General features: G+C 49.3%; 1 protein-coding gene across 1 annotated transcript; it reads right to left on the reverse strand.

The window, feature by feature from the left end:
• Nucleotides 1-146: 146 nt before the first annotated feature.
• Nucleotides 147-27,766, reverse strand: cfap20 (cilia and flagella associated protein 20). The gene is made up of 6 exons (XM_043690941.2): nucleotides 27,491-27,766; nucleotides 15,758-15,837; nucleotides 10,845-10,956; nucleotides 9,835-10,023; nucleotides 3,484-3,594; nucleotides 147-357 (listed from the first exon to the last, which is right to left on the reverse strand). The coding sequence occupies exons 1-6, from the start codon at nucleotides 27,572-27,574 to the stop codon at nucleotides 355-357; spliced, it is 579 nt and encodes a 192-aa protein (XP_043546876.1). The 5' UTR covers nucleotides 27,575-27,766; the 3' UTR covers nucleotides 147-354.
• Between the last annotated feature and the right edge of the window lie 41 nt (nucleotides 27,767-27,807).

The following is a 27,807-nucleotide window of genomic DNA, read 5'->3' on the forward strand; positions in this document are numbered from 1 at the left end:
CAGTCAGCAGCAGTTTCTTAGGCAAAGAGAGGCTGGGCTGTATTCAATAGCCATTCTGTCAGCTACTACAATCTGTACAGAGTTCATACTACCCTTGAGGAGTGATCACCTTCCTTCATCCCCTTCAGTGAAACACTAGGTTCATCTTAGATTAAAGAAAGTTTTAATTCCAAAAAAGATACAATATTTAAAGTAAACCAACAAGAAAGTTTAAATCACCAGCTTTATATTAAATGAAAATATACAAAACATTTACTTTCCACAGCGAAACCTTATGTTGGGGGAAGGTGGTGGTGCTGAAGAGACTTGGTGTTCTGAACTCCAAACAGACAAACGTCATCCTGCTCATGATTCTCACTGTGCAGAGACAGAGAAAGGTTTAGAACAGGTTAATGTTCCACATTGCTGCACTCCTTGTCCTTGTTTTGCACTGTAACAATTGTCTGGACATGTTCTGCACTGGTTCTCCAAATAAGCATTTCACTTAGTGCCATTCTAAAGCCTTCCCCTCACAGCATTGCTGTCTGTCTGTGAGTAGTCTAACTCCCGGAATGCTTCCATCGTACTCCCCCGATCCAAACTACTGTCACATGAAAACGTTTCAGCTCCTTTCACTTCTGCTGTTTTTAAGAGAAGGGGATTGGTCCGTAATGTCCACCAATACATCACTTCACAAATTGACAGATTTAAAATAAAGCTTTGTTCATCATTCCAGTCTGTCCACCATCAGTCCCTGACAATGTGCCCAGGTGGAGATCCAGTCCACACTGACTCTGGGTGGGAAGGACTGGCAAAGTGGGAGAGAAAAGAAAACAGAAGGCTGATGGGGCACCGAAGATTCCAAAAACAAAGTGCTGGAGAAACTCAGCAGGTCTGGCAGAAACCTTGGAAAGAGAAACACAATTAATTTACACGCATTTGGAAAAGAATGGACTTATGAGGGATAGTCAGCATAGCTTAGTGTGGGGGAGGTCTCTCAAATTTCATGGGGTTTTTTGATGAATGTGATTGAGGGTAGGGCAGTGGGTGTTGTCTACATGGACTTTACATTTGACAAGGTCCCTCATGGTAGGCTGGTCCAGAGGATTAAGTCACATGGGATCCACTGTAAGTCAGCAAATTGACTTAGTCAGAGGATAGTTGTGGAGGGCTGTTCTTCTGATGGAAGATTGCAACCAGTGGTGTTCCACAAGGATCACCATAGTGTTGTCTATGTATCTTTATAGATGACTTAGATGAAAATATACATGGTTTTATACATGAAAATGGGTAGAGGTGTGGATAGGAAGGAAGGTATCAAAGGATACAGCAAGATCGATCAGTTGGAAAGCCATGCAGAGAAACAACAGGTCGAGTTTCATCCTGACAATGTCAAATGCAGGAGGAAAGTCTACATTTCGTCCCCTGGCTAGGCGACATCATCAGTGCTTGGGAGCCTCCTGTGAAGCGCTTCTTTGATGTTTCGTCCGGTGTTTATAGTGGACTATATAGTGGACCACTATAAACACCGGAGGAAACATCAAAGAAGCGCTTCGCAGGAGGCTCCCAAGCACTGATGATGTCGCCTAGCCAGGGGACGAAATGTTTGCAAAAACAACTTCCAGCTCGGCGAACAGAACCACAACAACGAGCACCCGAGCTACAAATCTTCGCACAAACTTTGGAAAGTCTACCGTCAATGGCAGGACTCTTAGGAGCAGTGATATACAGAGGGATCATGGGGTGGAAGGCCAGAGCTCCCTGAAAGTGGGATGAGTTGGTAAAGACAGCATACAGCATGCTTACCCTCAACATTCAGGAATGGAGTATAAAAGCCAGCAAGTCATGTTGCTGCTGTATAAAACTTTAGATCGGCCCATTTAGAGTAATGCATGCAGTCCTGGTCCCCACACTATAGGAAGGATGTGGAAGTTTTGGAAAGGTTGCAGAAGAGGTTTAACAGGATGTTGCCGGAATTGGAGTGTATTAGCTATAAGGAGAGGTTGGACAAACTTAGATTGTCTCCATCAGAGGCTGAGGGTAACTTGATCGAAGTGTAAAAGATTCTTAGAGGCATAGAACAGATGGTCAGTTTGAACCTTTTCTCCAGGGTGGGCAATGCCCAGGTTTTTCTCACAGACAGTGGCAGGTGCCTGCAGCAGGGCAGCCGGGGGGAGGTGGTACAAGCAGATACGATAGCAAGAAACAGACAGATACATGTACAGGCAGGGAATAGAGGCATAGACTTCAGATTGGCATCATGTTCAGCACACAATGAGAGAAGGGCCTAGTCCTGTGTTGTACTGTCCTACCTTCTAATATTGAGTCCAGTGACTCTTACAAAATAAAAGGCTGAAGAGTCATACTGGACTCAAAACGTTCTGATTCTTATTTCAGATTTCCAGTTGCTGCAGTACAGTATTTTGCTTTTATTTGGAGATTCAGAAATACCAATGTGATTAGATATAATTAAACAAACAGCTTTTAAAACATCTCCCAAGATGGAGCAGCTCACCCAGTCTGGGAGCTTGCAGCAACTGGGGAAGGTGACTTTGTGCTTTAACAGACTGGGAAAGCAAATTATTTTTCCCCGACATTGCCCTAATGGTCAGGACACCCATCCACCTTCACTTATTTCCCCTTTATGTTGGTATTTCTTGCGAATTGCAAAGTGGAGCTTGCTGAATGCAAAACAAAAGGCTTCACCAAAATGTGTCTCTTCAGCAATTACAGGTGCTGTCTGACCCAATGATTTGCTAAAAACTTGCTACTTTTAAAAAGAATATTGGTTGTAGGTAAGGACAGGCAGAAAGTGCAGTTTGTCTCCCCTGTACTGGCCTCTAATTAGACTAGATTCTCTAAAGTATGGAAACAGGGCCTTCTGTTCAACAAGTCCACACTGACCCTCCGAACAGTATCACACCCAAACCCATTCCCCTACATTTATCCCTGACTAATGCATCTAACATTATGGGCAATTTAGCACGGCCAATTCACCTAATGTGCATCCTTGGACTGTGGGAGGAAACCGGAGCACGCAGAGGAAACCCACATAGACACGGAGAGGGGAGAATGTGCAAACCCCATACAGACAGTCGCCAGAGGTCCGTGGCGCTGTGAGAATTATTTCCATTAATTTATCAAATGGATATTTTCTAATCAGCCTATTCAGAAATGTCATGACACACGTTTGGAGCAGGTAAGACTTGAACCCAAGCCCCTGACTCACAGGTAGGGACACTACCACTGCACCACAAGAGCATCCACCCTCCCACCCACCTACCACTATTTTATCAAATATTAACTTGCAAAAACAATGTGCAGCTCACAACTATTTATCATCTTGCATCATGAATGCAATGCTCTCTCTTCCCACCACTAAGCTCCCCTCTGACCAAACCTGTGCACAATGCACACACGCCTGACCAGCCCAATTATCACAGGGTTAACTGCTCCCTCTCCAGGTCAGGTTACCACAAGCTCCAGGTTTCACAATGGACTCACCTTGGCCTTATTCTGTACAGGTAGGTAAAGTTTGAATTCAGCTGGGAGCTCATCCTCAGAGTACAGCCGGTCCGAGAAGTAAACACGCCGAATACGACAGTTTGCGTGAATCTGAGAAATGACAAGGGCAACTTTTTAAACTCGAGCACCAGCACTGGAAGCAGCACTAACTCTCTGGACAACAATGTGCTCTACAAGTCAGGCAAGTGTATCAATTGACATATCTCTCAGATCCCAGTGCTGGAGCTAGACAGACACAGGGCAAGAGAGGACCTGTGCTATCAGCATATCGAACAAAGAAAACACAGGACACAGGCCCAAAGATGTTCCCAACAGCTCCATTTAACCAAGTTACCTGAAATAACCATGCAGCTGCCAAACAGGCCAGTGATGTCTGACACTGAGACACAGTCAGAGCCCCAGAGAGCACTCAGCAAGATGTGAACAACAGATAATCTCCCAAGGACACCCGAAAGTATTGATACAGCAGGAGGCAGCGGTGGATCAGAACAGAGCTACGCAGCAACATGATTTTTTTCCCTTAGATTCTCTCTCTGAAGCCAGAACTGAAGATGTTCCAGGAAGTAACAGGTGAGAAAGTTCATTCACTTTCTTCCTACAGAGAATGAAACACTTGGAAAAGGTGGCATCTCAGCCCCTGGTCATAGGGTCAGACACACAGATGGATGGACAAACTAATTACAGGCAGGAGCATACACTCAGTACACAAATCTGCTCCGATAAAGATTACAGCTCATTTGACTGTGGTTTCATCTCCATTTTCCACCTACTCCTGATAGATTCTTGACCAATGGAGGGGAGAACCGAAAGCTATCAACCTCTGTCTTAAAAATATTAAATGGCCCTGGTCCTAGCACACTAAGTGTGTTTGAACAAAGAATAATACAGCACAGGGACAGGCCCTTCGGCCCTCTAAGCCTGCACTGAATCATTTTGCCCTTCCACACTTGAGCTGTCTTCACTTACAGGATCTGTGTACCTCTATTCCCTTCCTATTCATGTCTTTGTCCAGGTGCTTCTCGAATGCTGCTCATGTGTTTGCTTCCACCCCCTCCTCTGGCAACGTGTTACCCTTTGTGTAAACAACCTGCCTCGCACATCTCTTTTAAACTCCTCCCTTGTACCATGAGCCTAGGAATAGACACCTCCATCCTGGGAAAAAGCCTCATTTTTCCCACTCTGTCCATGCCATTCACAATCTTATAAATCTCTATCAGGTCACCACTCACCCTCCTGTGTTCCAGTGAAAACAATCCCAGTCATTCCAAACATTCTTCATTAGTAAAATCCCCCATACCTGGCCCAGATGGCGGCCTCCTTTAAAAACCACAATTTCCCCTCCCACATGGTTGACAATGTCCTCCAGCACATCTCCACTTCCCACACATCTGCCCTTGAACCACAGACCCCCCCCACCGTACTCACCTTCTACCCCACCAACCTCCACCACGTACAAACATGCCCCACCACCAGGGATATATTTCCCTCCCCACCCCTATCTGCATTACAGAGAGACCATTCCCTCAGGGACTCCCTTGTTAGGACCACACCACCCACCGACCGACGTAACCCTCCACCTCTAGCCGCCTCCCTGCCACCACAAGAATCGCAAAACCTGTGCTCTCACCTCCCCCTCCCCCTCACCTCCATCCAAGGCCCCAAAGGATCATTTCACATGCATCAGAGATTTCCCTGTACTTCCACACACATCATCTACTGCATCTGTTGCTCTCGATGTGATCTCCTCTCCATCGGGGAGACAGGATGCCAACTTGCAGATTGTTTCAGAGAACATCTCTGAGAACACCCGCACTGAACAACCCCACTGCCCTGTGACCAACCAATTCAACTCCCCCTCCCACGCCATCAAGGACATGCAAGTCATGGGCTGCCTCCACTGCCAAACTCTAGCCGCCCAACGCCTGGAGGAAGAACGCCTCATCTTCCACCTTGGGACCCTCCAACCACATGAAACCAATGTGGATTTCACCAGCTTCCTCACCTCCCCTCCCCCCCACATCCCAGATCCAACCCTCCAACTTGGCACCCGTCCAACTTCCTTCCCATCTATCTCCTCCATCCTCCTATCACCTTCTCCCCACCTTCATTGACATTCCCAGCTCCCTTCACCCTAACCCCACCCCCCTCCCATTTATCTCTCAGCCCCCTCGGGCCCACGAGCCTCATTCCTGATGAAGGATTTATGCTCAAAACGTCGATTCTCCTGCTCCTCACATGCTGCCTGACCTGCTGTGCTTTTCCAGCACCACACTCTTCAACTCTGATCTCCAGCATCTGCAGTGTTCACTTTCTGATTCCTGGTAAACCTTCTCTGTACCCTCTCCAAAGCATCCACATCCTTCTGTTATATGGTGACCAGAACTGGACACAATATTCCAAGTGTGGCCTAACTAAAGTTCTAAAAAGCTGCAGCATGACTTGTCTATCCTTATACTCAATGCCCCTTCCAATGAAGGCTAGCCCTGCCTTAGGCCTTTTTTACTGCCTTATCTACCTGCTGCCACCTTCAGTGATCTGTGGACCTGCACACCCAGGTCCCTCTGCATATCAACATTCCTAAGGGTCTGCCATCCACTGTATAATTTCCACCTACACTTGACCTTCCAAAACACATCACCTCACATTGTTCAGCTTAAACTCCATCTGCCATTTTCTGCCCAAACGATCTATATTCTGCTGTACCCTCTGACACTCCTCCTCACTCTCTGCAACTCCACCAATCTTCACACTCAGCCACAAACTTCTGATTAGACCAGCTACGTTTTCCTCCAAATCATTTATGTAGACTACAAGCAGCAGAGGTCCCAGCACTGATCCCTGTGGAACAGCACTTGTCATAGCTCTCCATTCTGAAAACATCCTTCCACCACTACCCTCTGTCTCCTGTGACTAAGCCAGATCTGTATCCATCTTGCCAGCTCACCCTGATACCATGTGACTTCACCGCTTGTACCAGTCTGCTCAAACAGCCACCTCCAAACAAAGCTCTCCAGTTCCGGCCTAATATTATTTTGGTTTGCCCTTCCCTAATGTAACACCTTCACCTGAGCACTCCTGTATTTCCCTGCCCAGGAGTATGTTAAAACTCACTGTATTTTGGTCACTACTCATGAAATGCTCCCCCACTGAAACTTCACTCACATGGCCAGGCTCATTCCCAAAACCATATCCAGTATCACCCCCTTCCCTAGTCAGACAGTTTACATACTGTGTTAAGAAACCCTCCTGAATGGTCCTTACAAATTCTGCCCCATCCAAGCCCCTAGCACGTGGTGAGTCCCAATCGATATAGGGGAAGTTAAAATCACCTTTCACACAACTCCACTGTTTTTAACACCTTTCCAAAATCTGTCCATATATTCTCTCCTCTAGCTCCCCCTGGCTGTTGGGAGGCCTGTAGAATACCCCGGCATTGGGATTTCACCTTTCCTGTTCCTGAGCTCTATCCAGATAGTCTCACTGCATGAGTCCTCTGATGGATCCTCCCTCAGTACAGCTGGGAAATACTCCTTTACCAGTAATATAACCCTCCCCCACCCCCCACCTCCCTATCACACCTGAAACATCTAAAACCTGGGACATCCAGCTGCCAGGCCCGTTCCCCCTTTCAGCCAAGTCTCTGTAATCGCAATAACGTCAGTACAGTAGTCTTCCCCACAGGTACGGTGGGGGAGACATGTTCCAGGACCTCCTGGAGAAGCCCAAAACCGCGAGCAGGAGTGAACCCATTCATTTCAATGGGAAACATATCTTCCCAGCAGCTCCCTGGTGCTGGAACATTCCCTATATGTTCCGGCCATGGTAAACTGTGGGTAAGTGAAACCATGGAAAACAATTCCCCGGATACGGAGGTCGCCCTGTACTAACCAACGCTCCAAGTTTACCTACCTTGCCTATTATACTTTTTGCATTGAAACACATGCATTTGAGACCTCCTCCCCTGCTCTTTTCAGCAACGTTTCCCTGCCTGTTCTTAGGCACGTTTGCCTTGGTTTCTAACTCTCCCTCAGTTTCTGCACCTACTCTTCTGGTTCCCATCCCCCCTTCCACACTAGTTGGAGGCCTCCCTAACCACTCTGCCAAGTATCCCTCCCCTCCCCTCCCCTCCCCTCCCTCAAAAGGGCATTGGTCCCAGTCCACAGAGTCATGGCCCTCAGACAGGGTCTGCACCATCTCGGTCATAAACAGGCGCCCCCTGACCTTCCGGCCCAGTTCTGGTTGTGACGACGCTGGCCTGGGTTTATTTGGGAGAGAGTCTGTACGTCTCGAAGTGGCTACGGGAAACAGCGCAAGTCAACAATCGGAACAAGCCTTTAGGTTTCTTAAAAAAACAGCTGGAACACTGTGACCAGTTCGCCAAGATCAGGATCTCTTGTTTTCTTTAGCTGTAGAGTCCCAGAAGAGTTGGAGCTTCAGTTAAAAAAAGGATTCCTCACTGAAATCTCCCTTAATGTTGTTCCCTTCTGGGTTAGAGAATTGCCTGTAAGAATTGGTGTCTGAATTTACCTTTTTGCCAGGAGGTGTGGTTATAGGGTGTTACTATATTGGCATAGTTAGTTAGTTAGTAACAGATACTGTTAAGTTCTCCAATAGTAAAAGTTGTTCTAAAATCCTCTTTCTTTTGTTTATACTTTAACTATAGCGTTTAAATAATTTGTGTTTTGCTTAACATCAGGTGGTTTGACCAGCCCCATCACATATTTCAGATCTAACTTTAAAATGAGAAAGCATTCGGGCCTAGGCTACCTTCTTAAAGAGGGGATCTGGTCTGGGCCATAACCCAGTCTCTCCAACAAGGCCTAGGGCTGGGGCTGGAGAACATGCTCTCAAGCACCCACCCTGTCAAGTTCCCTCAGGACTTTTATATACCCAGCCTACAACAGATCCCATAGAACAAAAGCAGATCCCAGAAAAGCTCACTGAGACAAAGTGCTTTCTGTGCCTCCTCTTTCACAATGCTGACTGACTAACAAACCGGGTTTCTTCTGTTGACCAAATTTCAGATATCTCCCTGCCCCCATCTCACTCCCTGATTTCTGCTCTTTAATCCACGCCCCAAGCTTGTGAGTTTTACAGTTTGCCATTCTGCCTTTTAGAAACATCTTGAGCCTGGTCCAACCCTCTCCAGGCTGGAAGCCCATGTCCTTCCTGCTCTATTGTTTGATTCTTAGAGCAATCCTATCTCCAGTTACCCTCAGGAACTTCAGACTGGCTTCTAGTCTGACAACACCTCAAACTTCAAACTCCTTTGCTTAACAAACTTGTGTCATGTGGAGGTGCCAGTGTTGAACTGGGGTCAAAAATCAAACAACACCAGGTTACAGTCCAACAGGTTTATTTGAAATTCAAAGGAGCGCGACTCCTTTGTCAGGTGAGGTGACCAAAACCTTACAATTTCCAGTAAAGCTGTTGCACAATAACCTGGAGTCATTTGATTTTTCAATCTTAAGAAACCTCCAACTTTGCCTTTCCCAATCTCTGGAAATCTCTTCTAGACCCTCCGCAAAAACCACCTAGCTCAATAACCATGGTGCCTTTCCCAAAACCATTGACTGGGTTGTCAGCACTGCCTTACACTTTTGCCCACTGCCCTGCAAGTGTTTCCCCTTCAGCTGTTGATCCAACTCTCTCTCAACACAGGTAGCATTGGCTCTACTTGTACTGCGATGGAAATGTGTTGCTGGAAAAGCGCAGCAGGTCAGGCAGCATCTAGGGAACAGGAGAATCGACGTTTCGGGCATTAGCCCTTCTTCAGGAATTAGCCCTTCCTGAAGAAGGGCTAATGCCCGAAACGTCGATTCTCCTGTTCCCTAGATGCTGCCTGACCTGCTGCGCTTTTCCAGCAACACATTTCCAGCTCTGATCTCCAGCATCTGCAGACCTCACTTTCTCCTCTACTTGTACTGCCCTTTCCAACCACACGTTCCAGATTACAGTGATTGTGTGAAATTAGGTTCCCACCTCCCCTGCACGTTTGGCCATTGGCAAATCCATCTCTCCCAGTTTGTGATTGTGCTACTACAGAAAACAGTTTCTCTTTATTTACTGAAAACCCTAATTTTGAACATCTCTGCTCAACCCTGCTCTGTTCCAAACAGAACAATCCCAGTTTCTTTCATCTGTCCAGACTAACTGAAGTCCCATAATCCCATGTCCTCACCAATCCGTGGACATCTCCCTAAAATGTGGCATCTGAGACTGGACACAGTATGCTCTCCATTTTAATTGTAAACAGTTGATCCATCTCCCATGTTAAACGCTCACTCCCACCCCGACTCCAGCTGACAGTCCCATCCCCCTCCATCTCACCTGTACTCGCAGAGTCTCGATGTAGTTAGTGCCGTATGCCCTCCGGGTGAAATCGGACAGATTAAACTGGATCTGGTTCCAGCCGTCATCCAGCCTCATCGGCATGGTGCAGATGAAGGGCTTCACCCGAGTCGTACTCTGGTAGTTACTCGCTCGGAATCGCCTGCGCACATTCTTATCATCGAGAACCTGCATACAGAGAGGGGGCAGAACAGACAGGCAGTGCCAGGCAGAGTTAGAAACGGACAGGCAGGCAGTGCCAGGCAGAGTCAGAGAGGGACAGGTAGGCAGTGCCAGGCAGAGTCCAGTTGACAGCACCGCTAAACCCTGCCTTACGCTGCTCTGTTCCAAACATAACAATTCCAGTTTCTTTCATCTGTCCAGACTAACTGAAGTCCCATAATCCCAAGTCCTCATCAATCCGTGGACATCTCCCTAAAATGTGGCATCATGAGGCAGGCAGCACCAGGACAGAGGGAGAGGGGGACGGGCAGGAACCCCGGGCAGAGGGAGAGGGGGACGGGCAGGAACCCCGGGCAGAGGGAGAAGGGGACGGGCAGGCAGTGAGGTGGGTGGCGAACGGACAGTCAGTGCCAGGGGGAGTGAGGGAGGTTGATGGTGAATAGACAGGTCAGTGCCTGGGGGAGTGAGGGAGGTTGATGGTGAATGGACAGTCAGTGCCAAGGGGAGTGAGGGAGGTTGATGGTGAATGGACAGTCAGTGCCAAGGGGAGTGAGGGAGGTTGATGGTGAATGGACAGTCAGTGCCAAGGGGAGTGAGGGAGGTTGATGGTGTATGGACAGTCAGTGCCAGGGGGAGTGAGAGAATGAGAGCAGACGCTCCAAACTGGGCAGAAGATTGTTGGGGAGGACGAACCAGGTAAATGGGACCTGAGCAGAGAGAGTACACACAGCCAAGTGCAGCCTGTGCAATCCCCCAGAGTGCCACCTTCTCCATCCCTCCCCACATAGCTCACTGACCGAGTGCAGGGATCTTAGCCTCACTCTCACCTGGACTTCGAAGGTGAAATATTTCTTCAGGTTCTTGATGATCATCACCAGGAAAGGCAGCTTGATACCGAGGGTCTTCTTCGGGTCTGCCGGGCAGGTGATGTACGTTGTGCTGTAAAGGATTTCCATTCTAGTTACTTTCACCCTCAACTCTGACCAACCTCGGAGTCCCAACTCCAGGCCCTGGGAGCAGCAGCTCACTCTGGCCAGCTCACAGCCACGTGTCATAGGAGCAGGAGGAGGCCGTTCAGCCCCATTTCTGTGCCATTTTAACACTATCCCTCAACATCATCAGTGTCCAGAAATCTATCAAGCTCTGTCTTGAAAACCCAATGAGTCAACATCGACAGCCCTCTGAGGGAAGGAAACCCACAGATTCAGTCTCCTCAATTGCTCAAAAAGTACACAGAGATCTTGATGAGCTGAGGATTGGCAAATGCAATTCAATACAGAGAGGTGTGAGGTGTTGCACTTTGTAAAGTCAAACCAAGGTAAGACTTACACAGTAAATGATAAGGTCCTGAGGTGTGCCATGGAACAGAGGGTCCCAGGAGTACAGGTACATAATTCATTGAAAAGGGTGTCACAGGTAGACAGGATGGCGAAGAAGGCATTTAACGTGTTGGCCTTCGTTGATCAAGGCGTTGAATATAGGAGTTGGGACATTATGCTAAAGTCATACAAATCATTAGTGAGGCTGCATTTGGAATATTGAGAGAGGTTTTGTTCACCCTGTTATAGGAAAGACATAATTAAACAGGAAAGAGTGCAAAGAGGATTTACGAGGATGTTGCCAGGACTAGTAGGCCTGAGTTATCAGGAGAGGTCGGCCAGGATAGGACTTTATCCCTTGGAATGTAGAAGTATGAGGGGTGACCTTATTGAGGTGTATAAAATCATGAGGGGCATTGATAGGACAAATGCAGATAATCCTTTCCCCAGGGATGGGGAATTGAAAACTAGAGGGCATAGGTTTAAGGTGAAAGGGGAAAGATTTAGGAAGGACCTGAGGGGCAACTTCTTCACACAGAGTGGTGCGTATATAGAATGGGCTGCCAGAGAAAGTGGCTGAGGCAGGTACAATAGCAACATCTAAAAAACATTTGGATAGGTACATGGATGGGAAGAGTCTGGAGGGATATGGACCAAACGCAGGCAACTGGAACGAGCTGGTCAGCATGGGCCAGTTTGGGCCGAAGGGCCTGTTTCCATGCTGTATTACTCTATTACTCAGCAGGAGACAATCCTCTGAACCCAGGGATGAATTCAGTGAACCTGGTGGCCAAAGGGCCTCTCTCAGTGCTGATAAACATCTTCACTTCTGAAGAAGGGTCACTGGACCTGAAACGTTAACTTGGCTTTCTCTCCACAGATGCTGCCAGACCTGCTGAGTTTCTGATCAAGACTGTCTATGGGTCCGGTGCATTCTCTCTATAGAAAGTACAGACAAAGTGTCCCACATCTCACACATTTGGTGGGGTTGTGGTCATTTCAGAGACATGGATAGAGCAAAGTCAGGAATGTTGCAGGTTCCGGGGTTTAGGTGTTTCAGTAAGAACAGGGAAGGTGGTAAAAGAAGGGGAGGTGTAGCTTTGTTAGTCAAGGGCAGTGTTACGGTGGCAGAAAGGACATTTGATGAGGACTTATCTATTGAGGTAGCATGGGCTGAGGTTAGAAACAGCAAAGGAGAGGTCACCCTGTTGAGAGTTTTCGATAGGCTTCTGAAAAGTTCCAGAGATGTAGAGGGGCCTGCTTCCACATTGTAGGGATTCTAGGAAAACCCTTAAGCTATCTATAGGTATGGAAGGAATAAAAGAATGACTAGAGTAAGATTAGGGCCAATCAAGGACAGTAGTGGGAAGTTGTGTGTGGTGTCCAAGGAGATAGAAGGGGCTTTAAATGAATATTTTTTGTCAGTATTCACACAGGAAAACTACAATGTTGTCGAGGAGAATACTGAGATGCACGCTATGAGACTATACGGGATTGAGGTTCACAAGGAGGTGGTGTCAGCAATTCTAGAAAGTGAGAAAATAGATAAATTCCCTGGGCCAGATGGGATTTATTCTAGGATTCTCTGGGAAGCTAGGGAGGAGATTGCCGAGCCTTTGGCTTTGATCTTTGCCATCACTGTCTATCGGATTACTGCCAGAAAACTGGGGGATAGCAAATGCTGTTCCCTTGTTCAAGAAGGGGAGTAGAGACAACCCTGGTAATTATAGACCAGTGAGCCTTCCTTCAGTTTTGGGTAAAGTGTTGGAAAGGAATAAAAGAGATAGGATTTATAATCATCTACACAGGAATAACCTGATTAGGGATAGTCAACACAGTTTGTGAAGTTAAAAATCACACAACACCAGGTTATAGTCCAACAGGTTTAATTGGAAGCACACTAGCTTTCGGAGCGATGCTCCTTCATTAGGTGATTGTCATCGCTCCGAAAGCTAGTATGCTTCCAATTAAACCTGTTGGACTATAACCTGGTGTTGTATGATTTTTAAACTTTGTACACCACAGTCCAACACCGGCATCTCCAAATCATGACAGTTTGTGAAGGGTAGGTCGTGCCTCACTAACCTTATTGAGTTCTTTAAGAAAGTGACCGAACAGATAGAGGAGGGTAAAGCAGTTGGTGTGGTATATATGGATTTCAGTAAGGTGTTTGATAAGGTTCCCCACGATAAGCTACTGAACAAAATACAGAGGCATGGAATCGAGGGTGATTTAGCGATTTGGATCAGAAATTGGCTAGCTGAAAGAAGACAGAGGGTGGTGGTTGATGGGATATATTCACCCCAGAGCTCAGTTACTAGTGGGGTATGGGCCCCACTGCTGTTTGTCATTTTTATAAATGACCTGGATAAGGGCACAGAAGGATGGGTTAGTAAATTTGCGGATGACACTAAGGTAGGCAGAGTTGTGGACAGTGCAGAAGGATGTTGCAGGTTACAGAGGGACAAGGATAAGCTGCAGAGCTGGGTTGAGAGGTGGCAAATGGAGTTTAATGCAGAAAAGTGTGAGGTGATTCACTTTGGAAGGAGTAACAGGAATACAGACTACTAGGCAGATGGTAAGATTCTTGGTCATGTAGATGAGCAGAGAGATCTTGCTGTGCATGTACATAGGTCCCTCAAAGTTGCCAACCAAGTTGATAGGATTGTTAGGAAGGCGTACAGTATGTTAGCTTTTATTGATAGAGGGATTGTGTTTCGGAGCCATGAGAACATGCTACAGCTGTACAAAACTCTGGTGTGGCCGCACTTAGGAGTATTGCATACAGTTCCGGTCACTGCATTATAGGAAGGATGTGGAAACATTGGAAAGGGTTCAGAGGCTAGGATGTTGTCTGGTACGGAGGGAAGATCTTATGAAGAAAGGCTGAGAAACTTGAGGCTGTTTTTGTTAGAGAGAAGGTTAAGAGGTGACTTAATACAGACATAAAGATGATCAGAGGATTAGACAGGGTGGACAGTGAGAGCCTTTTTCCTTGGATGGTGATGGCTAGCATGAGGGGACATAGTTTTAAATTGATAGATATAGGTCAGATGTCAGAGGTACTTTCATTACTCAGAATAGTAGGGGTGTGGAACACACTGCGACAGACGTAGACTCGCCAACTTTAAGGGCATTTAAGTGGTCACTGGATAAACATATGAATCATAATGGAATAGTGTAGGTTAGATGGATTTCAGGTTGGTTTCACAGGTTCATGGAACATAAAGGGCTGAAGGGCCTGTACTACGCTGTAATGTTCTGTGTTGTGTGTGTGGACTCATACAAGTGCTATATAAGTGAAGGAAGACTCCTGGACCTCAACTCCTTGCAACAAGGGCCAACATACCATCTTTCTCTATTTCAAGGAAACTCAGTCACTTTGGTCTGAAGATGGGGCCCCACTGAGACAGTGCATCTTAGCCCCTCACTGTGGAACTGAAGGAGGGGTCCCACCATGTGGGAGCATGTCTAAGCCCCTCACTGTGTTAATGTGGGACTGAAGGTGTGTGTGTGTGTGTGTGTGTGTGTGTAGGAGCATGTCAGAGCCCCTCACTGTGCTAATGCGGGACTGAAGGAGCGTGTGTGTGTGTCTGGGAGCGTGTCTGAGCCCCTCACTGTGTCAATGTGGGACTGAAGGAGTGTGTGTGTCTGGGAGCGTGTCTGAGCCCCTCACTGTGTCAATGTGGGACTGAAGGAGTGTGTGTGTCTGGGAGCGTGTCTGAGCCCCTCACTGTGTTAATGTGGGACTGAAGGAGCGTGTGTGCGCGTGGGAGCATGTCTGAGCCCCTCACCATGTTAATGTCGGACTGAAGGAGTGTGTCTGATCCCCTCACCGTGTTAATGTGGGACTGAAGGAGTGTGTCTGATCCCCTCACTATGTTAATGTGGGACTGAAGGAGGGGCCCCACCATGTGGGACTGTGTCTGTGCCCCTCACTGTGTTAATGTGGGACTGAAGGAGTTTGTCTGATCCCCTCACTGTGTTAATGTGGGACTGAAGGAGGGGCCCCACCATGTGGGAGCATGTCTGAGCCCCTCACTGTGTTAATGTGGGACAGAAGGGGTGTGTGTGTGTGAGTGTGTCTGAGCCCCTCACTGTGTTAATGTGGGACTGAAGGAGGGGCCCCACCATGTGGGACTGTGTCTGAGCCCCTCACTGTGTTAATGTGGGACTGAAGAAGCGTGTCTGAGCCTCTCACCTTGTTAATGTGGGACTGAAGGCGTGTGTGTGTGTGTGCACATGTGCGTGTGCGTGTTAATGTGAGACTGAAGGAGCGTGTCTGAGCCCCTCACCGTGTTAATGTGGGACTAAAGGTGTGTGTGTGTGTATGTATGTATGTGTGGGTGCGTGTCTGAGCCCCTCACTGTGTTAATGTGGGTCATTCCATTTTCAAGCAATACAGAATCTGAGTGACCCACCTGACATTGGTTCCTTCAACTTCCAAGACCAGGGACTGGATGTCATTGTCAGTGATTCTCTTTATGTGGCCGTTTCTCACCTGGAATTAACAGAATCATTCACTGTTCAATTATAATAATCTTGGTCTGTACCTGAGCCTAACACCAAGACCAAAATGGTACCAACTGTAAAAATGAATACTCTGTGGATACTTTACCTAATTAATCTGGATTTGATCTATCAGAGATAACAAACTAGCCTTTGTCTGCATGCCTGTTACACAGCAAACCATATAGTCACTTCACAGAGAGACTCAGTGGACAGAGCAAGAACTGCAAGCTCAGGGGAAGGTGTGTTCACTGCTATAAATACGGTGACAAACAGCACATCCCCGTGCGTCAAAGGCTGTCCGAGCACGCAATGGGATGGAGGAGGAAACTAAACCCAGAATAATTCATAGCAGCATCAGTCAAGAAGCACCTAGACAAATGCATAAATAGGAAGGGAATAGAGGAATACTGATCCTGTAAGTGAAGACAGTTTAGTATAGAAGGACAAAAATATGTCGGTGCAGACCTCGAGGGCCGAAGGGCCCATTCCTGTGCTGTATTGTTCTTTACTCTAACCCAGGTTCAGTTGGGCAATCAAAGGATTTTTCAACATTTCAGAAAACATGGCAAATGTTCCTTCTGAGAGATAAGCAGACACCAGCGCAGTGCAGCACAGACAGAACAGGAACTACATCAGGTTGGGAAAGGACGTATGTAGCCTTCACTCAGCTCTGTCTGATTGGGTTTCTGTGTTGTTTGAACCAACTGCAGGAAACACAGAAATCCAGTTAGACTGGGCTAACCAAAGGCCACAAATGCCCTTTCCCAACCAGATGTCATTCCGGTTCTGCCCGTGCTCCACCGTAAAGATCAAGAACGAAGACGAGAAGTCACCAGCCCCAGAGGTGAGAGACAACAATGATTTATTTGCATCGATTGTTTCTGTTAATGCTGCCCAACTCAACTGGCCCATGCAATTTGCTTATGTCAACTATCACAATGTGGTCGCAGGCTCTGGCAGCTGGATAGCCCAGAGAGGCCAGATTTCAGACATCCCCACCAGAATCTCCTACTGACTGTAGTCAGTGAAAATAGCTGCTGTTCATGGTCACTGACAGCTTTCAGTGGCAACTCCTGTCTAGCCCTCCCTCACTACCTGCTCAGCATCAGACCAACTTAGGACAATCTTCAGGGAGGTAGGGCCATTAGCACAAAGTGTTGAAATATTGGAAAAGGTGTGTTTCAGTACAGGTCTGTGCGTGATGGAGTTTCGAAGGGGGAGGGGGAATCCGGGAGAAAGTGAGGACTGCAGATGCTGGAGATCAGAGCTGAAAAGTGTGTTGCTGGAAAAGCGCAGCAGGTCAGGCAGCACCCAAGGAGCAAGAGAATCGACGTTTCGGGCATAAGCCCTTCTTCAGGAATGAGGAAGGTGTGCCAAGTGGGCTGAGATAACAGGTAGGGAGGAGGTGCGTTGGGAATGCGATAGGTGGAAGGAGATTAAGGTGAGGGTGATAGGCCGGAGAGGGGTTGGGGGCGGAGAGTTCGGGAAGAAGATTGCAGGTCAAGAAGGCGGTGCTGAGTCTGAGGGTTGGGACTGAGATAAGGTGGGGGGAGGGGAAATGAGGAAGCTGGAGAAATCTGCTTTCATCCCTTGTGATTGGAGGGTTCCTAGGCGGAAGATGAGGCACTCTTCCTCCAGGCGTCGTGTTGCTATGGTCTGGCGATGGAGGAGGCCAAGGACCTGCATGTCCTTGGCGGAGTGGGAAGGGAATTTAAAGTGTTCAGCCACGGGGTGGTTGGGTTGGTTGGTGCGGGTGTCCCAGAGGGGTTCTCTGAAACGTTCCGCAAGTAGGCGGCCTGTCTCCCCAATGTAGAGGAGGTCACATCGGGTGCAGCGGATGCAGTAAATGATGTGTGTGGAGGTGCAAGTGAATTTGTGACAGATATGGAAGGATCCCTTGGGGCCTTGGAGGGAAGTCGGGGGGAGGTGTGGGCGCAAGTTTTGCATTTCGGTTGCAGGGGAAGGTACCGGGAGTGGAGGTTGGGTTGGTGGGGGGTGTGGATCTGATGAGGGAGTCGCGGAGGGAGTGGTCTTTCCGGAACGCTGATAGGGGAGGGGAGGGAAGTATATCCCTGGTGGTGGGGTCTGTTTGGAGGTGGCGGAAATGACGAAGGAAGAACAGATGTATCTGAAGGTTGGTGGGGTGGTAGGTGAGGACCAGTGGGGTTCTGTCATGGTGGCGATTGGAGGGGCGGGGTTCAAGGGCGGAGGAGCGGGAAGTGGAAGAGATGCGGTGGAGAGCATCATCAACCACGTCTGAGGGGAATTTACGGTCTTTGAAGAAGGAGGCCATCTGGGTTGTACGGTATTGGAATTGGACCTCCTGGGAGCAGATGCGGCGGAGGCGAAGGAATTGGGAATATGGGATGGTGTTTTTACAGGGGGCAGGGTGGGAGGATGTGTAATGTAGGTAGCTGTGGGAGTCGGTCGGTTGGTTTATAGTAAAGCCCGTGTTGAGTCGGTCGCCCGAGATAGAAATGGAGAGGTCTAGGAAGGGGAGGGAGGAGTCTGAGACGGTCCAGGTAAATTTGAGGTTGGGGTGGAAGGTGTTAATAAAGTGGATGAACTATTCAACCTCCACGTGGGAGCACGAGGTGGCGCCGATACAGTCATCAATGTAGCGGAGGAAAAGGTGGGGGGTGGCGCCAGTGTAGCTACGGAAGATGGACTGTTCCACATATCTGACGAAGAGGCAGGCATAGCTGGGGCCAATGCGGGTGCCCATGGCTACTCCTTTGGTTTGGAGGAAGTGGGAGGATTGGAAAGAGAGGGTGTCGGTAGAAGGGTACTGGTTGGGTCGGCAGGAAAGGAAGAAGCGGAGGGCTTCGAGTCCTTCGTGATTGGGGATGGAGGTGTACAGGGACTGGATGTCCATGGTGAAGATGAGGCGTTGGGGACCGGGGAAGTGAAAATCATGGAGGAGGTGGAGGGCGTGGGTGGTGTCCCGAACGTAGGTGGGGAGTTCTTGGACTAAGGGGGACAGGACCGTGTTGAGGTATGCAGAGATGAGGTTTGGTGGGGCAGGAGCAGGCTGAGACAATGGGTCAGCCGGGGCAGTCAGGTTTGTGGATTTTGGGCAGGAGGTAGAAACAGGCAGTGCGGGGTTGTGGGACTATGAGGTTGGAAATCCCCTGAGGTGATGAGGTTATGGATGGTCTGGGAGGTGGGGTCATGGTCAAGGGGGCAATAGGAGGAGGTGTCTGCGAGCTGGCGTTTAGCCTCAGCAATGTAAAGATCAGTGCACCAAACTACCACCGTGCCTCCCTTGTCTGCCGGTTTGATAGTGAGGTTGGGGTTGGAGCGGAAGGAGTGGAGGGCTGCACGTTGCAAGGGTGAGAGGTTGGAGTGGGTAAGAGGGGTGGACAGGTTGAGGCGGTTAATGTCACGGCGGCAGTTGGCAATGAAGCCATACATCGATGACTGTATCGGCGCTACCTCGTGCTCCCACGAGGAGGTTGAACAGTTCATCCACTTTATTAACACCTTCCACCCCGACCTCAAATTCACCTGGACAGTCTCAGACTCCTCCCTCCCCTTCCTAGACCTCTCCATTTCTATCTCGGGCGACCGACTCAACACGGACATTTACTATAAACCGACCGACTGACTGACTCCCACAGCTACCTACATTACACCTCCTCCCACCCTGCCCCCTGTAAAAACACCATCCCATATTCCCAATTCCTTTGTCTCTGCCGCATCTGCTCCCAGGAGGACCAATTCCAAAAACGCACAACCCAGCTGGCCTCCTTCTTCAAAGATCGCAATTTCCCCTCAGACGTGGTTGACAATGCTCTCCACCGCATCTCCTCCACTTCCCGCTCCTCCGCCCTTGAGCCCCGCCCCCCCAATCTGTCCCACCAGGACAGAACCCCACTGGTCCTCACCTACCACCCCACCAACCTCCAGATACGTCGTATCATCCTTTGTCATTTCTGCCACCTCCAAACGGACCCCACCACCAGGGATATATTTCCCTCCCCACCCCTATCAGCGTTCCAGAAAGACCACTCCCTCCGCGACTCCCTCGTCAGGACCACACCCCCCATCAACCCAACCTCCACTCCCGGCACCTTCCCCTGCAACCACAAGTGCAAAACTTGCGCCCACACCTCCCCCCTGACTTCCCTCCAAGGCCCCAAAGGATCCTTCCATATCCGTCACAAATTCACCTGCACCTCCACACACATCATTTACTGCATCCGCTGCACCCGATGTGACCTCCTCTACATTGGGGAGACAGGCCGTCTACTTGCGGAAAGTTTCAGAAAACACCTCTGGGACACCCGCACCAACCAACCCAACCGCCCCGTGGCTGAACACTTTAAATCCCCTTCCCACTCCGCCAAGGATATGCAGGTCCTTGGCCTCCTCCATCGCCAGACCATGGCAACACGATGCCTGGAGGAAGAGCGCCTCATCTTCCAGCCAGGAACCCTCCAACCACAAGAGATGAATGTAGATTTCTCCAGCTTCCTCATTTCCCCTCCCCCCACCTTATCTCAGTCCCAACCCTCAGACTCAGTACCGCCTTCTTGACCTGCAATCTTCTTCCCAACCTCTCCGCCCCACCCCCTTTCCGGCCTATCACCCTCACCTTAACCTCCTTCCACCTATCACATTCCCAACGCCCCTTCCCCAAGTCCCTCCTCTCTACCTTTTATCTTAGCCTGCTTGGCACACCTTCTTCATTCCTGAAGAAGGGCTTATGCCCGAAATGTCGATTCTCCTGCTCCTTGGATGCTGCCTGACCTGCTGCGCTTTTCCAGCAACTCATTTTTCAGCTCTGAGGAGAAATCTGACTGAAACGTACAGAATACCAAGAGGCCCAGAGAAAATGTTTCCACTCATAGGACAGGCTAGGTGCCAAGGGCATAGTTTCAGAGTGAAGCAACAACACTTTCAAATTGAAATGAGAAGGAATTTCTTCAGCCTGAGGGTGGTTAATCTGTGGGATTTTGTTGCAACAGAGGGCTGTGGAGGCCAAGTCACTGAGTGTATTTAAGACAAAGATAGATAGGTTTATGATTCAAAGGTTAAGGAGAGAAGGCAGGAGAATGGGTTCGAGAAACATATCAGCCACGATCCAATGGAGGAGCAGACTCAATGGGCTGAATGATCAAATTCTGTTCCTATATCTTATGGTCTCCCATCCTGACACCAAGGCAACTGATGTTACAACTAAAAAAAACTGAAAGAACCACAGATGCTGGAAATCAGAAAGAAAGCCATAAATTAGAATTCCTACATTGTGGAAGCGTGCCCATTTGACCCATCGAATCCACACCAACACTATGAGCAACTTAGCATGGCCAATCCACCTAACCTGCACATTTGGACTATGGGAGGAAACCCACGCAGACATGGGCAGTCTGTGCAAATTCAACCGAGACAGACAGTCACCCAAGGGTGGAATCGCACCCAGGTCCCTGCTGCTGTGAGGCAGCAGTGCTAACCACTGAGACATCATGCCATTTCATAGATGGAAGGAAGATGATTGATGAAGCAACTGAAGATGGTTGGGCCTAGGTCACTACCCTGAGGAACTCCTGCAGAGATGTCCTGGAGCTGAGATGACTGAACTCCAACTTGTCCTGCCAAGCAGGTTCCCAAACTAAACTAGTCCCACCTGTCTGTGTTTGGCCCATAGAAACCTTTCCTATTCATGTACTTATCAATATGTCTTTTAAATGTTGTAATTGTACCTGCATCCACCACTTCCTCTGGCAGTACATTCCACACACAAACCTATGTATAAAAATGTTGCCCCTTGTCCTTTTTAAAATCTTTCTTCTCTCACCCTAAAAAATACACCCCATTGTTTTGAACTCCCCACCCTGGGGAAGAGACCTTTGCTATTCACCTTATCGATGCTCCTCATGACTTTATAAACCTCTGCAAGGTCACCCCTCAAATTCCGAAGCTCCAGTGAAAAAATGTCCAAACCAGAGGACACAGCTAAATAAGGGCTAGGCCATTTAGGACAGAGAGGAGGAGAAACTTCTTCACCCAGAGAGTGGTGGGTGTGTGGAATGCTCTGCCCCAGAGGGCAGTGGAGGCCCAGTCTCTGGATTCGATTAAGAAAGAGTTGGATAGAGCTCTCAAGGATAGTGGAATCAAGGGTTATGGAAATAAAGCAGGAACAGGATACTGATTGAGGATGATCAGCCGTGATCATAATGAATGGTGGTGCAGGCTCGAAGGACAGAATGGCCTACTCCTGCACCTATTGTCTATTGTCTTATCCAAATGACTCAAACCCTCCAGTCCAGGAACATCTTGGGAAATGTTTTCTGAACCCTCTCCCTTCCTATAACAGGGCAACCGCTACTGCATACAGTACTCCAGAAGCAGTCTCACCATATCCTGTACAACTTCAGCATGACGCTCCAACTCCTTTACTCATCAAGTCTGACCAATGAAGACAAACATGCTAAACGCCATCTGTCTAACTGTGATGCAGATTTCAGAGAATTATGTACCTGAACTCCAAGGTCTCTGTTCTGCATCACTACCCAGGGCCCTACATTTAACTGTACAAGTCTACCATTGTTTGTTTTACAAAAATGGAATACATTGCATTTATTATGATAAACCACTTTACCCTCATCCATCTATTTTGGTCACCTTCTGAAAGAATAAGGTTTGTAAGGCACGACCTACTCTTCACAAAACTGTGTTGACTATCCCCAACTTACTCCTTTCTTGATGATTATAAATCTTATCTCTTATAACCTTTTACCCACAACCGAAGTAAGGCTCACTGGTCTATAAATACCAGGGTTGTCTCCACTTCCCTTCTTGAACAAGGGAACCACATTTGCTATCCTCCGGTCTTCTGGCACTATTCCTGTAGTCAATGACGACAAAGATCAAAGCCAAAGGCTTGACAATCTCCACCTGCCTTCCCAGAGAATCCTAGGATAAATCCCATCTGGCCCAGGGGACTTGTCTATTTCTACACTTTCCAGAATTTCTAACACCACATCCTTGTGAACCTTAACCCTATCTAGTCCAGTAGCCTGTATCTCAGTATTCTCCTCCACCACATTTTCAATACTGACGAAAAATATTCATTTACCACTTCCCCAATCTCCTCTGACTCCATGCACAACTTCCCACTACTGCCCTTGATTAGCCCTAATCTTACTTTAGTCATTCTTTTATTCCTGATACATCTATAGAAAGCCTTAGGGCTTTCCCTGATCCTAACCGCCAACGACTTTTCATGTCCCCTCCTGGCTCTTCATTGCTCTCTCCTTAGGTCTTTCCTGGCTAGCTTGTAACTCTCAAGTGTCCTAACTGAGCCTTCACATCTCATCCTAACATAAGCTTTCTTCTTCCACTTGACAGAGATTCAACTTCCTTAGTAAACCACCGCTCCTGCACTCAACAACTTCCTCCCTACCTAACCAGTCCACACATATCAAGAACCCACAATAGCTGGTCCTTGAATAAGCTCCACATTTCAATTGAGCGCATCTCCTGGAGTTTCCTGCCCTATCGGGGCGGCACGGTGGCTCAGTGGTGAGCACTGCGGCCTCACAGCGCCAGGGACCCGGGTTCAATTCCCACCTCGGATGACTGTCAGTGTGCAGTTTGCAAGTTCTCCCGCGTCTGCATGGGTTTCCTCCGGGTGCTCCGGTTTCCTCCCACAGTCCAAAGACTGCAAGTCAGGTGAATTTGCCATGCTAAATTGTCCATAATTGTTAGGTGCATTAGTCAGAGGGGGGTGGGTTACACTTCGGCGGGTCGGTGTGGACTTGTTGGGCCAAAGGGCCTGTTTCCACACTGTAGGGAATCTAATCTAATCCTATGCATCCTAAATCTTGCCTAATCGCATCATAATTGCCTTTCCCCCAGCAATAACTCTTGCTCTGCTGTGTACAGTGAAAACTCGATTATCCAAACGTGATGGGTGAGCACTATTTCATTTGGGTAATCGATTATTCGGAAAATCAATTAAATGCCTTTCCTCTGGGGCTCGGAGATTTAAAGTCTGCTCCCTGTTCAGGAGGCTGCAACAGCACACAGCGCACAAGACACTACCCCCAATCTGGTCCATCACCGCCCCACCCTCCCCAGCACAAAGTGGATGAGCCCTCCCCTCCCCGGTCCAACGCCAAGCCCCAGCAGAAAGCGCGCGAGCCCCCCACCCCCAACACAGCCACCACCACCACCACCACCCCAACCCCCCCCCAACAATCCCCTCTCCAGGGCAGCAGGACTGGACATCAACAAGACTGCATCAATCGACATTTTGAGCATAAGCCCTTCATCAGGAATGAGGCTTGTGGGCCAAGGGAGCTGAGAGATAAATGGGAGGGGGGAGGGAGGGGATAGCTGGGAATGCGATATGCTAATGAAGGTGGGGGTGAAGGTGATAGGTGGGAAGAAATATCGACGGGTGGGACAATTCAAGAGGGCGGTACTGAGTTGGAAGGTTTGGATCTGGGAGGAGGGGAAGATCAGAAAACTGGTGAAATCCACGTTGATCCCATGTGGATGGAGGGTCCCAAGGCAGAAGATGAGGTGCTTTTCCTCCAGTCATCGGATAGTAAGGGGTTGGCAATGGAGGAGGCCCAGGACCTACATGTCCTTGGGGGAGTGAGACAGAGAATTAAAGTGTTCAGCCATGGGCCGGTGGGGTTGTTTCGTTCGTGTCCCGGAGATGTTCTCTGAAGCATTCCAAAGGTTGGCATCCTGTATCCCCAATGTAGAGGAGACCACATTGGGAGCAATGGACAGTAAATGACATGTGTGAAAGTGCAGGTAGGTCTCAGAGGATATGGAAGACTCCTTTGGGGCCTTGGACAGAGGTAAAGGGGTAGGTGTGGGCACTGGTTTTGCAATTCCTGCAGTGGTAGGGGAAGGTATCATGAGGCGTGGTTCTGACAAGAGAGCCATGGAGAGAATGGTCTTTACGGTGCGTTGATAGGGAAATGTATCCCTGGTGGTGGGGTCTGTTTGTAGTTGGTGAAAATGGCGGATGATAATGCAGTGTATCCAGAGATTGGTGGGATGGAAGATGAGGACCAGGAGGGTTCTGTCCTTGTTGCGTTGGGAGGGCTGGGGTCAGAGAGCAGAGGTGCAGGAAGTGGATGAGATGTGCTAGAGGGCACCATCGACCACGTGAGAGGGGAAGTTGCGGTCTTTGAAGAAGGAGGCCATCTGGGATGTTCTGTGGTGGAATTGGTCATCCTGGGAGCAGATGCGGCAGAAGCAGAGGAATTGGGAGTAAGGGATGGCGTTTTTACAGGAGGCAGGGTGGGAGGAGGTGTAATCCAGGTAGCTGTGGGAGTTGGTGGGTTTGAAGTAGATGTCCTTGTTGAGTCGGTCGCTGGAAGTGGAGATGGAGAGGTCCAGGAAGGCAAAGGAGGTGTCCGAGATGGTCCGGCTGAACGTAAGGTCAGGGTGAAACATATTAGTAAAGTTGATGAACTGTTCAACCTCCTCATGGGAGCACGAGGTGACACTGATACAGTCATCAATGTAGCAGAGGAAAACGTAGGGAATGGTGCCTGTGTACCTGAGGAAGATGGACTGTTCCATGTACCCGAAGAGGCAGACATGGCTGGGGCCCATGCGGGTGCCAATGGTTACCCCTTTGGTCTGGAGGAAGTGGGAGGATTCAAAGGAGAAATTACTGTAGGTGAGGACCAGTTCAGCCAAACAAATGAGAGTGTGTCAGTTGAAGGGCACTGAGGGGAACGACGGGGAGAGGAACCTGCTACTGTCTCCCCTTGCCTGAAGCCACACAGAGTTTCCACACATGGTGACAGCACTTGGTTCTACTGTGTCATCAGCTGTCCTACTGATTTGCTGCCACTAAATAAAGAAAATTTCTTCTTGTGAAAGGATCTAGAACACTATGAAAATCAGAGTTGCCTGAAATTGAAACCGAATCAAGGAGAACATTATTTCCCCCCCTCTCAGTTATTGGGGGACACTTCCTGAAATTGGTGGTGGACACAGTTTTTCAACAATTGTTAAAATAGAGGTAGATAGATTGTTAACCAAGAGGTGAAAGTGAGGACTGCAGATGCTGGAGATCAGAGTCTTGATTAGAGTGGTGCTGAAAAAGCACAGCAGGTCAGGCAGCATCCAAGGAGCAGGAAAATTTCCTCCTCAGATGCTGCCTGACCTGCTGTGCTTTTCCAGCACCACTCTAACCTAGACTCTGTTAACCAAGAGGGTTGAAAGGTTAACAGGGGTAGCCAGGAATGTGAATTTTGAGAATACAATCAGATTAGCTTGATATTATTGAATTGCAGAGCCATGTGGAGGGACAAACATTCTGCAGATCAGAAACAAACAAAAACAGAAACCACTGGAGAAACGCAGCAGATTTGGTGGCTTCTTTGGAGAAGAAACAGAGTTAATATTTCCAGTCTGGCAGCCATCCTTCAGAACCGACAGCAGCTCAGAAAAGGTGGCATACCTGTTGATGACATAGAGCTGGGTTGGGGTGGGCGAAAAGGACAGGGTGGGAAGGTGATGAGGGAGGTCAGAGAGAGAAGTCGGACAGACAAAGGGGCGGTAAGCTGGGGAAGGAAAGAAGGGAGTTGATAAAATGCAGAGCTGGAGAAGCACAGCAGGTCAGACAACACGGGAGGAGCAAGAGAGTCGACACCTCAGGCAACTGACTGTGTGGAGTTTGCACATTCTCCCCGTGTCTGCGTGGGTTTCCTCCGGGTGCTCCGGTTTCCTCCCACAGTCCAAAGATGTGCAGGTCACGTGAATTGGCCATGCTAAATTGCCCGTAGTGTTAGGTAAGGGGTAAATGTAGGGGTATGGGTGGGTTGCGCTTCGGCGGGTCGGTGTGGACTTGTTGGGCCGAAGGGCCTGTTTCCACACTGTAATGTGATCTGTAAATCTGTAATCTTGGGTCAGGACCCTTCACCAGCTCCACATTTTATTGACTCTGACTTCCAGCATCTGCAGTCCTTACTATCACCAAGGAAGGACGGGGAAGGGGGGGTGAGGGGGACGGGGAAGGGGGGGTGAGGGGACGGGGAAGGGGGGGTGAGGGGACGGGGAAGGGGGGGTGAGGGGACGGGGAAGGGGGGGTGAGGGGGTGGGGACAGGGAAGGGGGGGGTGAGGGGGTGGGGACGGGGAAGGGGGTGGGAACGAGGACCAAGGGGATATGTAAGGGGTTGGGGAGGGTTTGGCTGCGCTGGAAACTACCCAGTGCACGGCAGGACCCTGGGCTGTGGGGGTGGGTAAAGGACATGGCAGGAAGGGTGAGATGGGGGGGGGGGGGGGGGGGGGTCCCACTCAGAACGGGTTAAGCTGTAGGAGGCTGCTCGGTCCCCGAGGGGACGATGTGAGGTTGCTCCTCGGGGTTGGTTTGTTGTGAGGTAAAAAAGTGAGGGCTGGAGGTCAGAGTCTGGATCAGAGTGGGGCTGGAGAGGCACGGCCGGTCCGAGGAGCAGGAAAACCGACGTTTCGGGCAAAAAAAAACAAACCCTCCATTTCAGGTCAGCCCCCTGTTTGAGCAGAAACCTCCCCAAGTGGCGATCCTCGGTGGGTGGGGGGGGGGGGGGGGGGTTGTACTGCGCGGCCCGAAGCCTGAGGCCTAGTCCCCGTCACCAACACCCCCCGGGGGGGTAAAGCCAGGGGGAGGTAGGTCGTTCCTCACCTTCTTGTCCCAGATCTGCAGGGGCTTGCTGCCGATACTGTAGAGGATCGAGAGGAATCCGCTCTGGAACGTGTTCTTGAACATCTCCGAGCGCCGCGGGGCCCTAGCAACGTCCGGGTGCAACCCGCCGCCGCACCACAAAGGTTCCGGCTGTCTGAGTGTGGGGGGGGGGGGGGAGAAGGTTCCGCCCGCGCAGGCGCTGCTCACCCGCCGGCTCCGACCTTCCTCACGAGCCGGGGGGGCTGTCCCAGGAGCTTCTCACCGGAGCCCGCTCCTTGTGTTTGGAGAAGCAGCGCCCGTGGCCGCTGCAGCCCCGG

The sequence above is a fragment of the Chiloscyllium plagiosum genome, unplaced genomic scaffold (genome assembly GCF_037043375.1).
Source record: "Chiloscyllium plagiosum isolate Xiang-an unplaced genomic scaffold, Cpla_swu_hap1 HiC_scaffold_5, whole genome shotgun sequence".
NCBI classification, from domain to species: Eukaryota; Metazoa; Chordata; class Chondrichthyes; order Orectolobiformes; family Hemiscylliidae; genus Chiloscyllium; species Chiloscyllium plagiosum.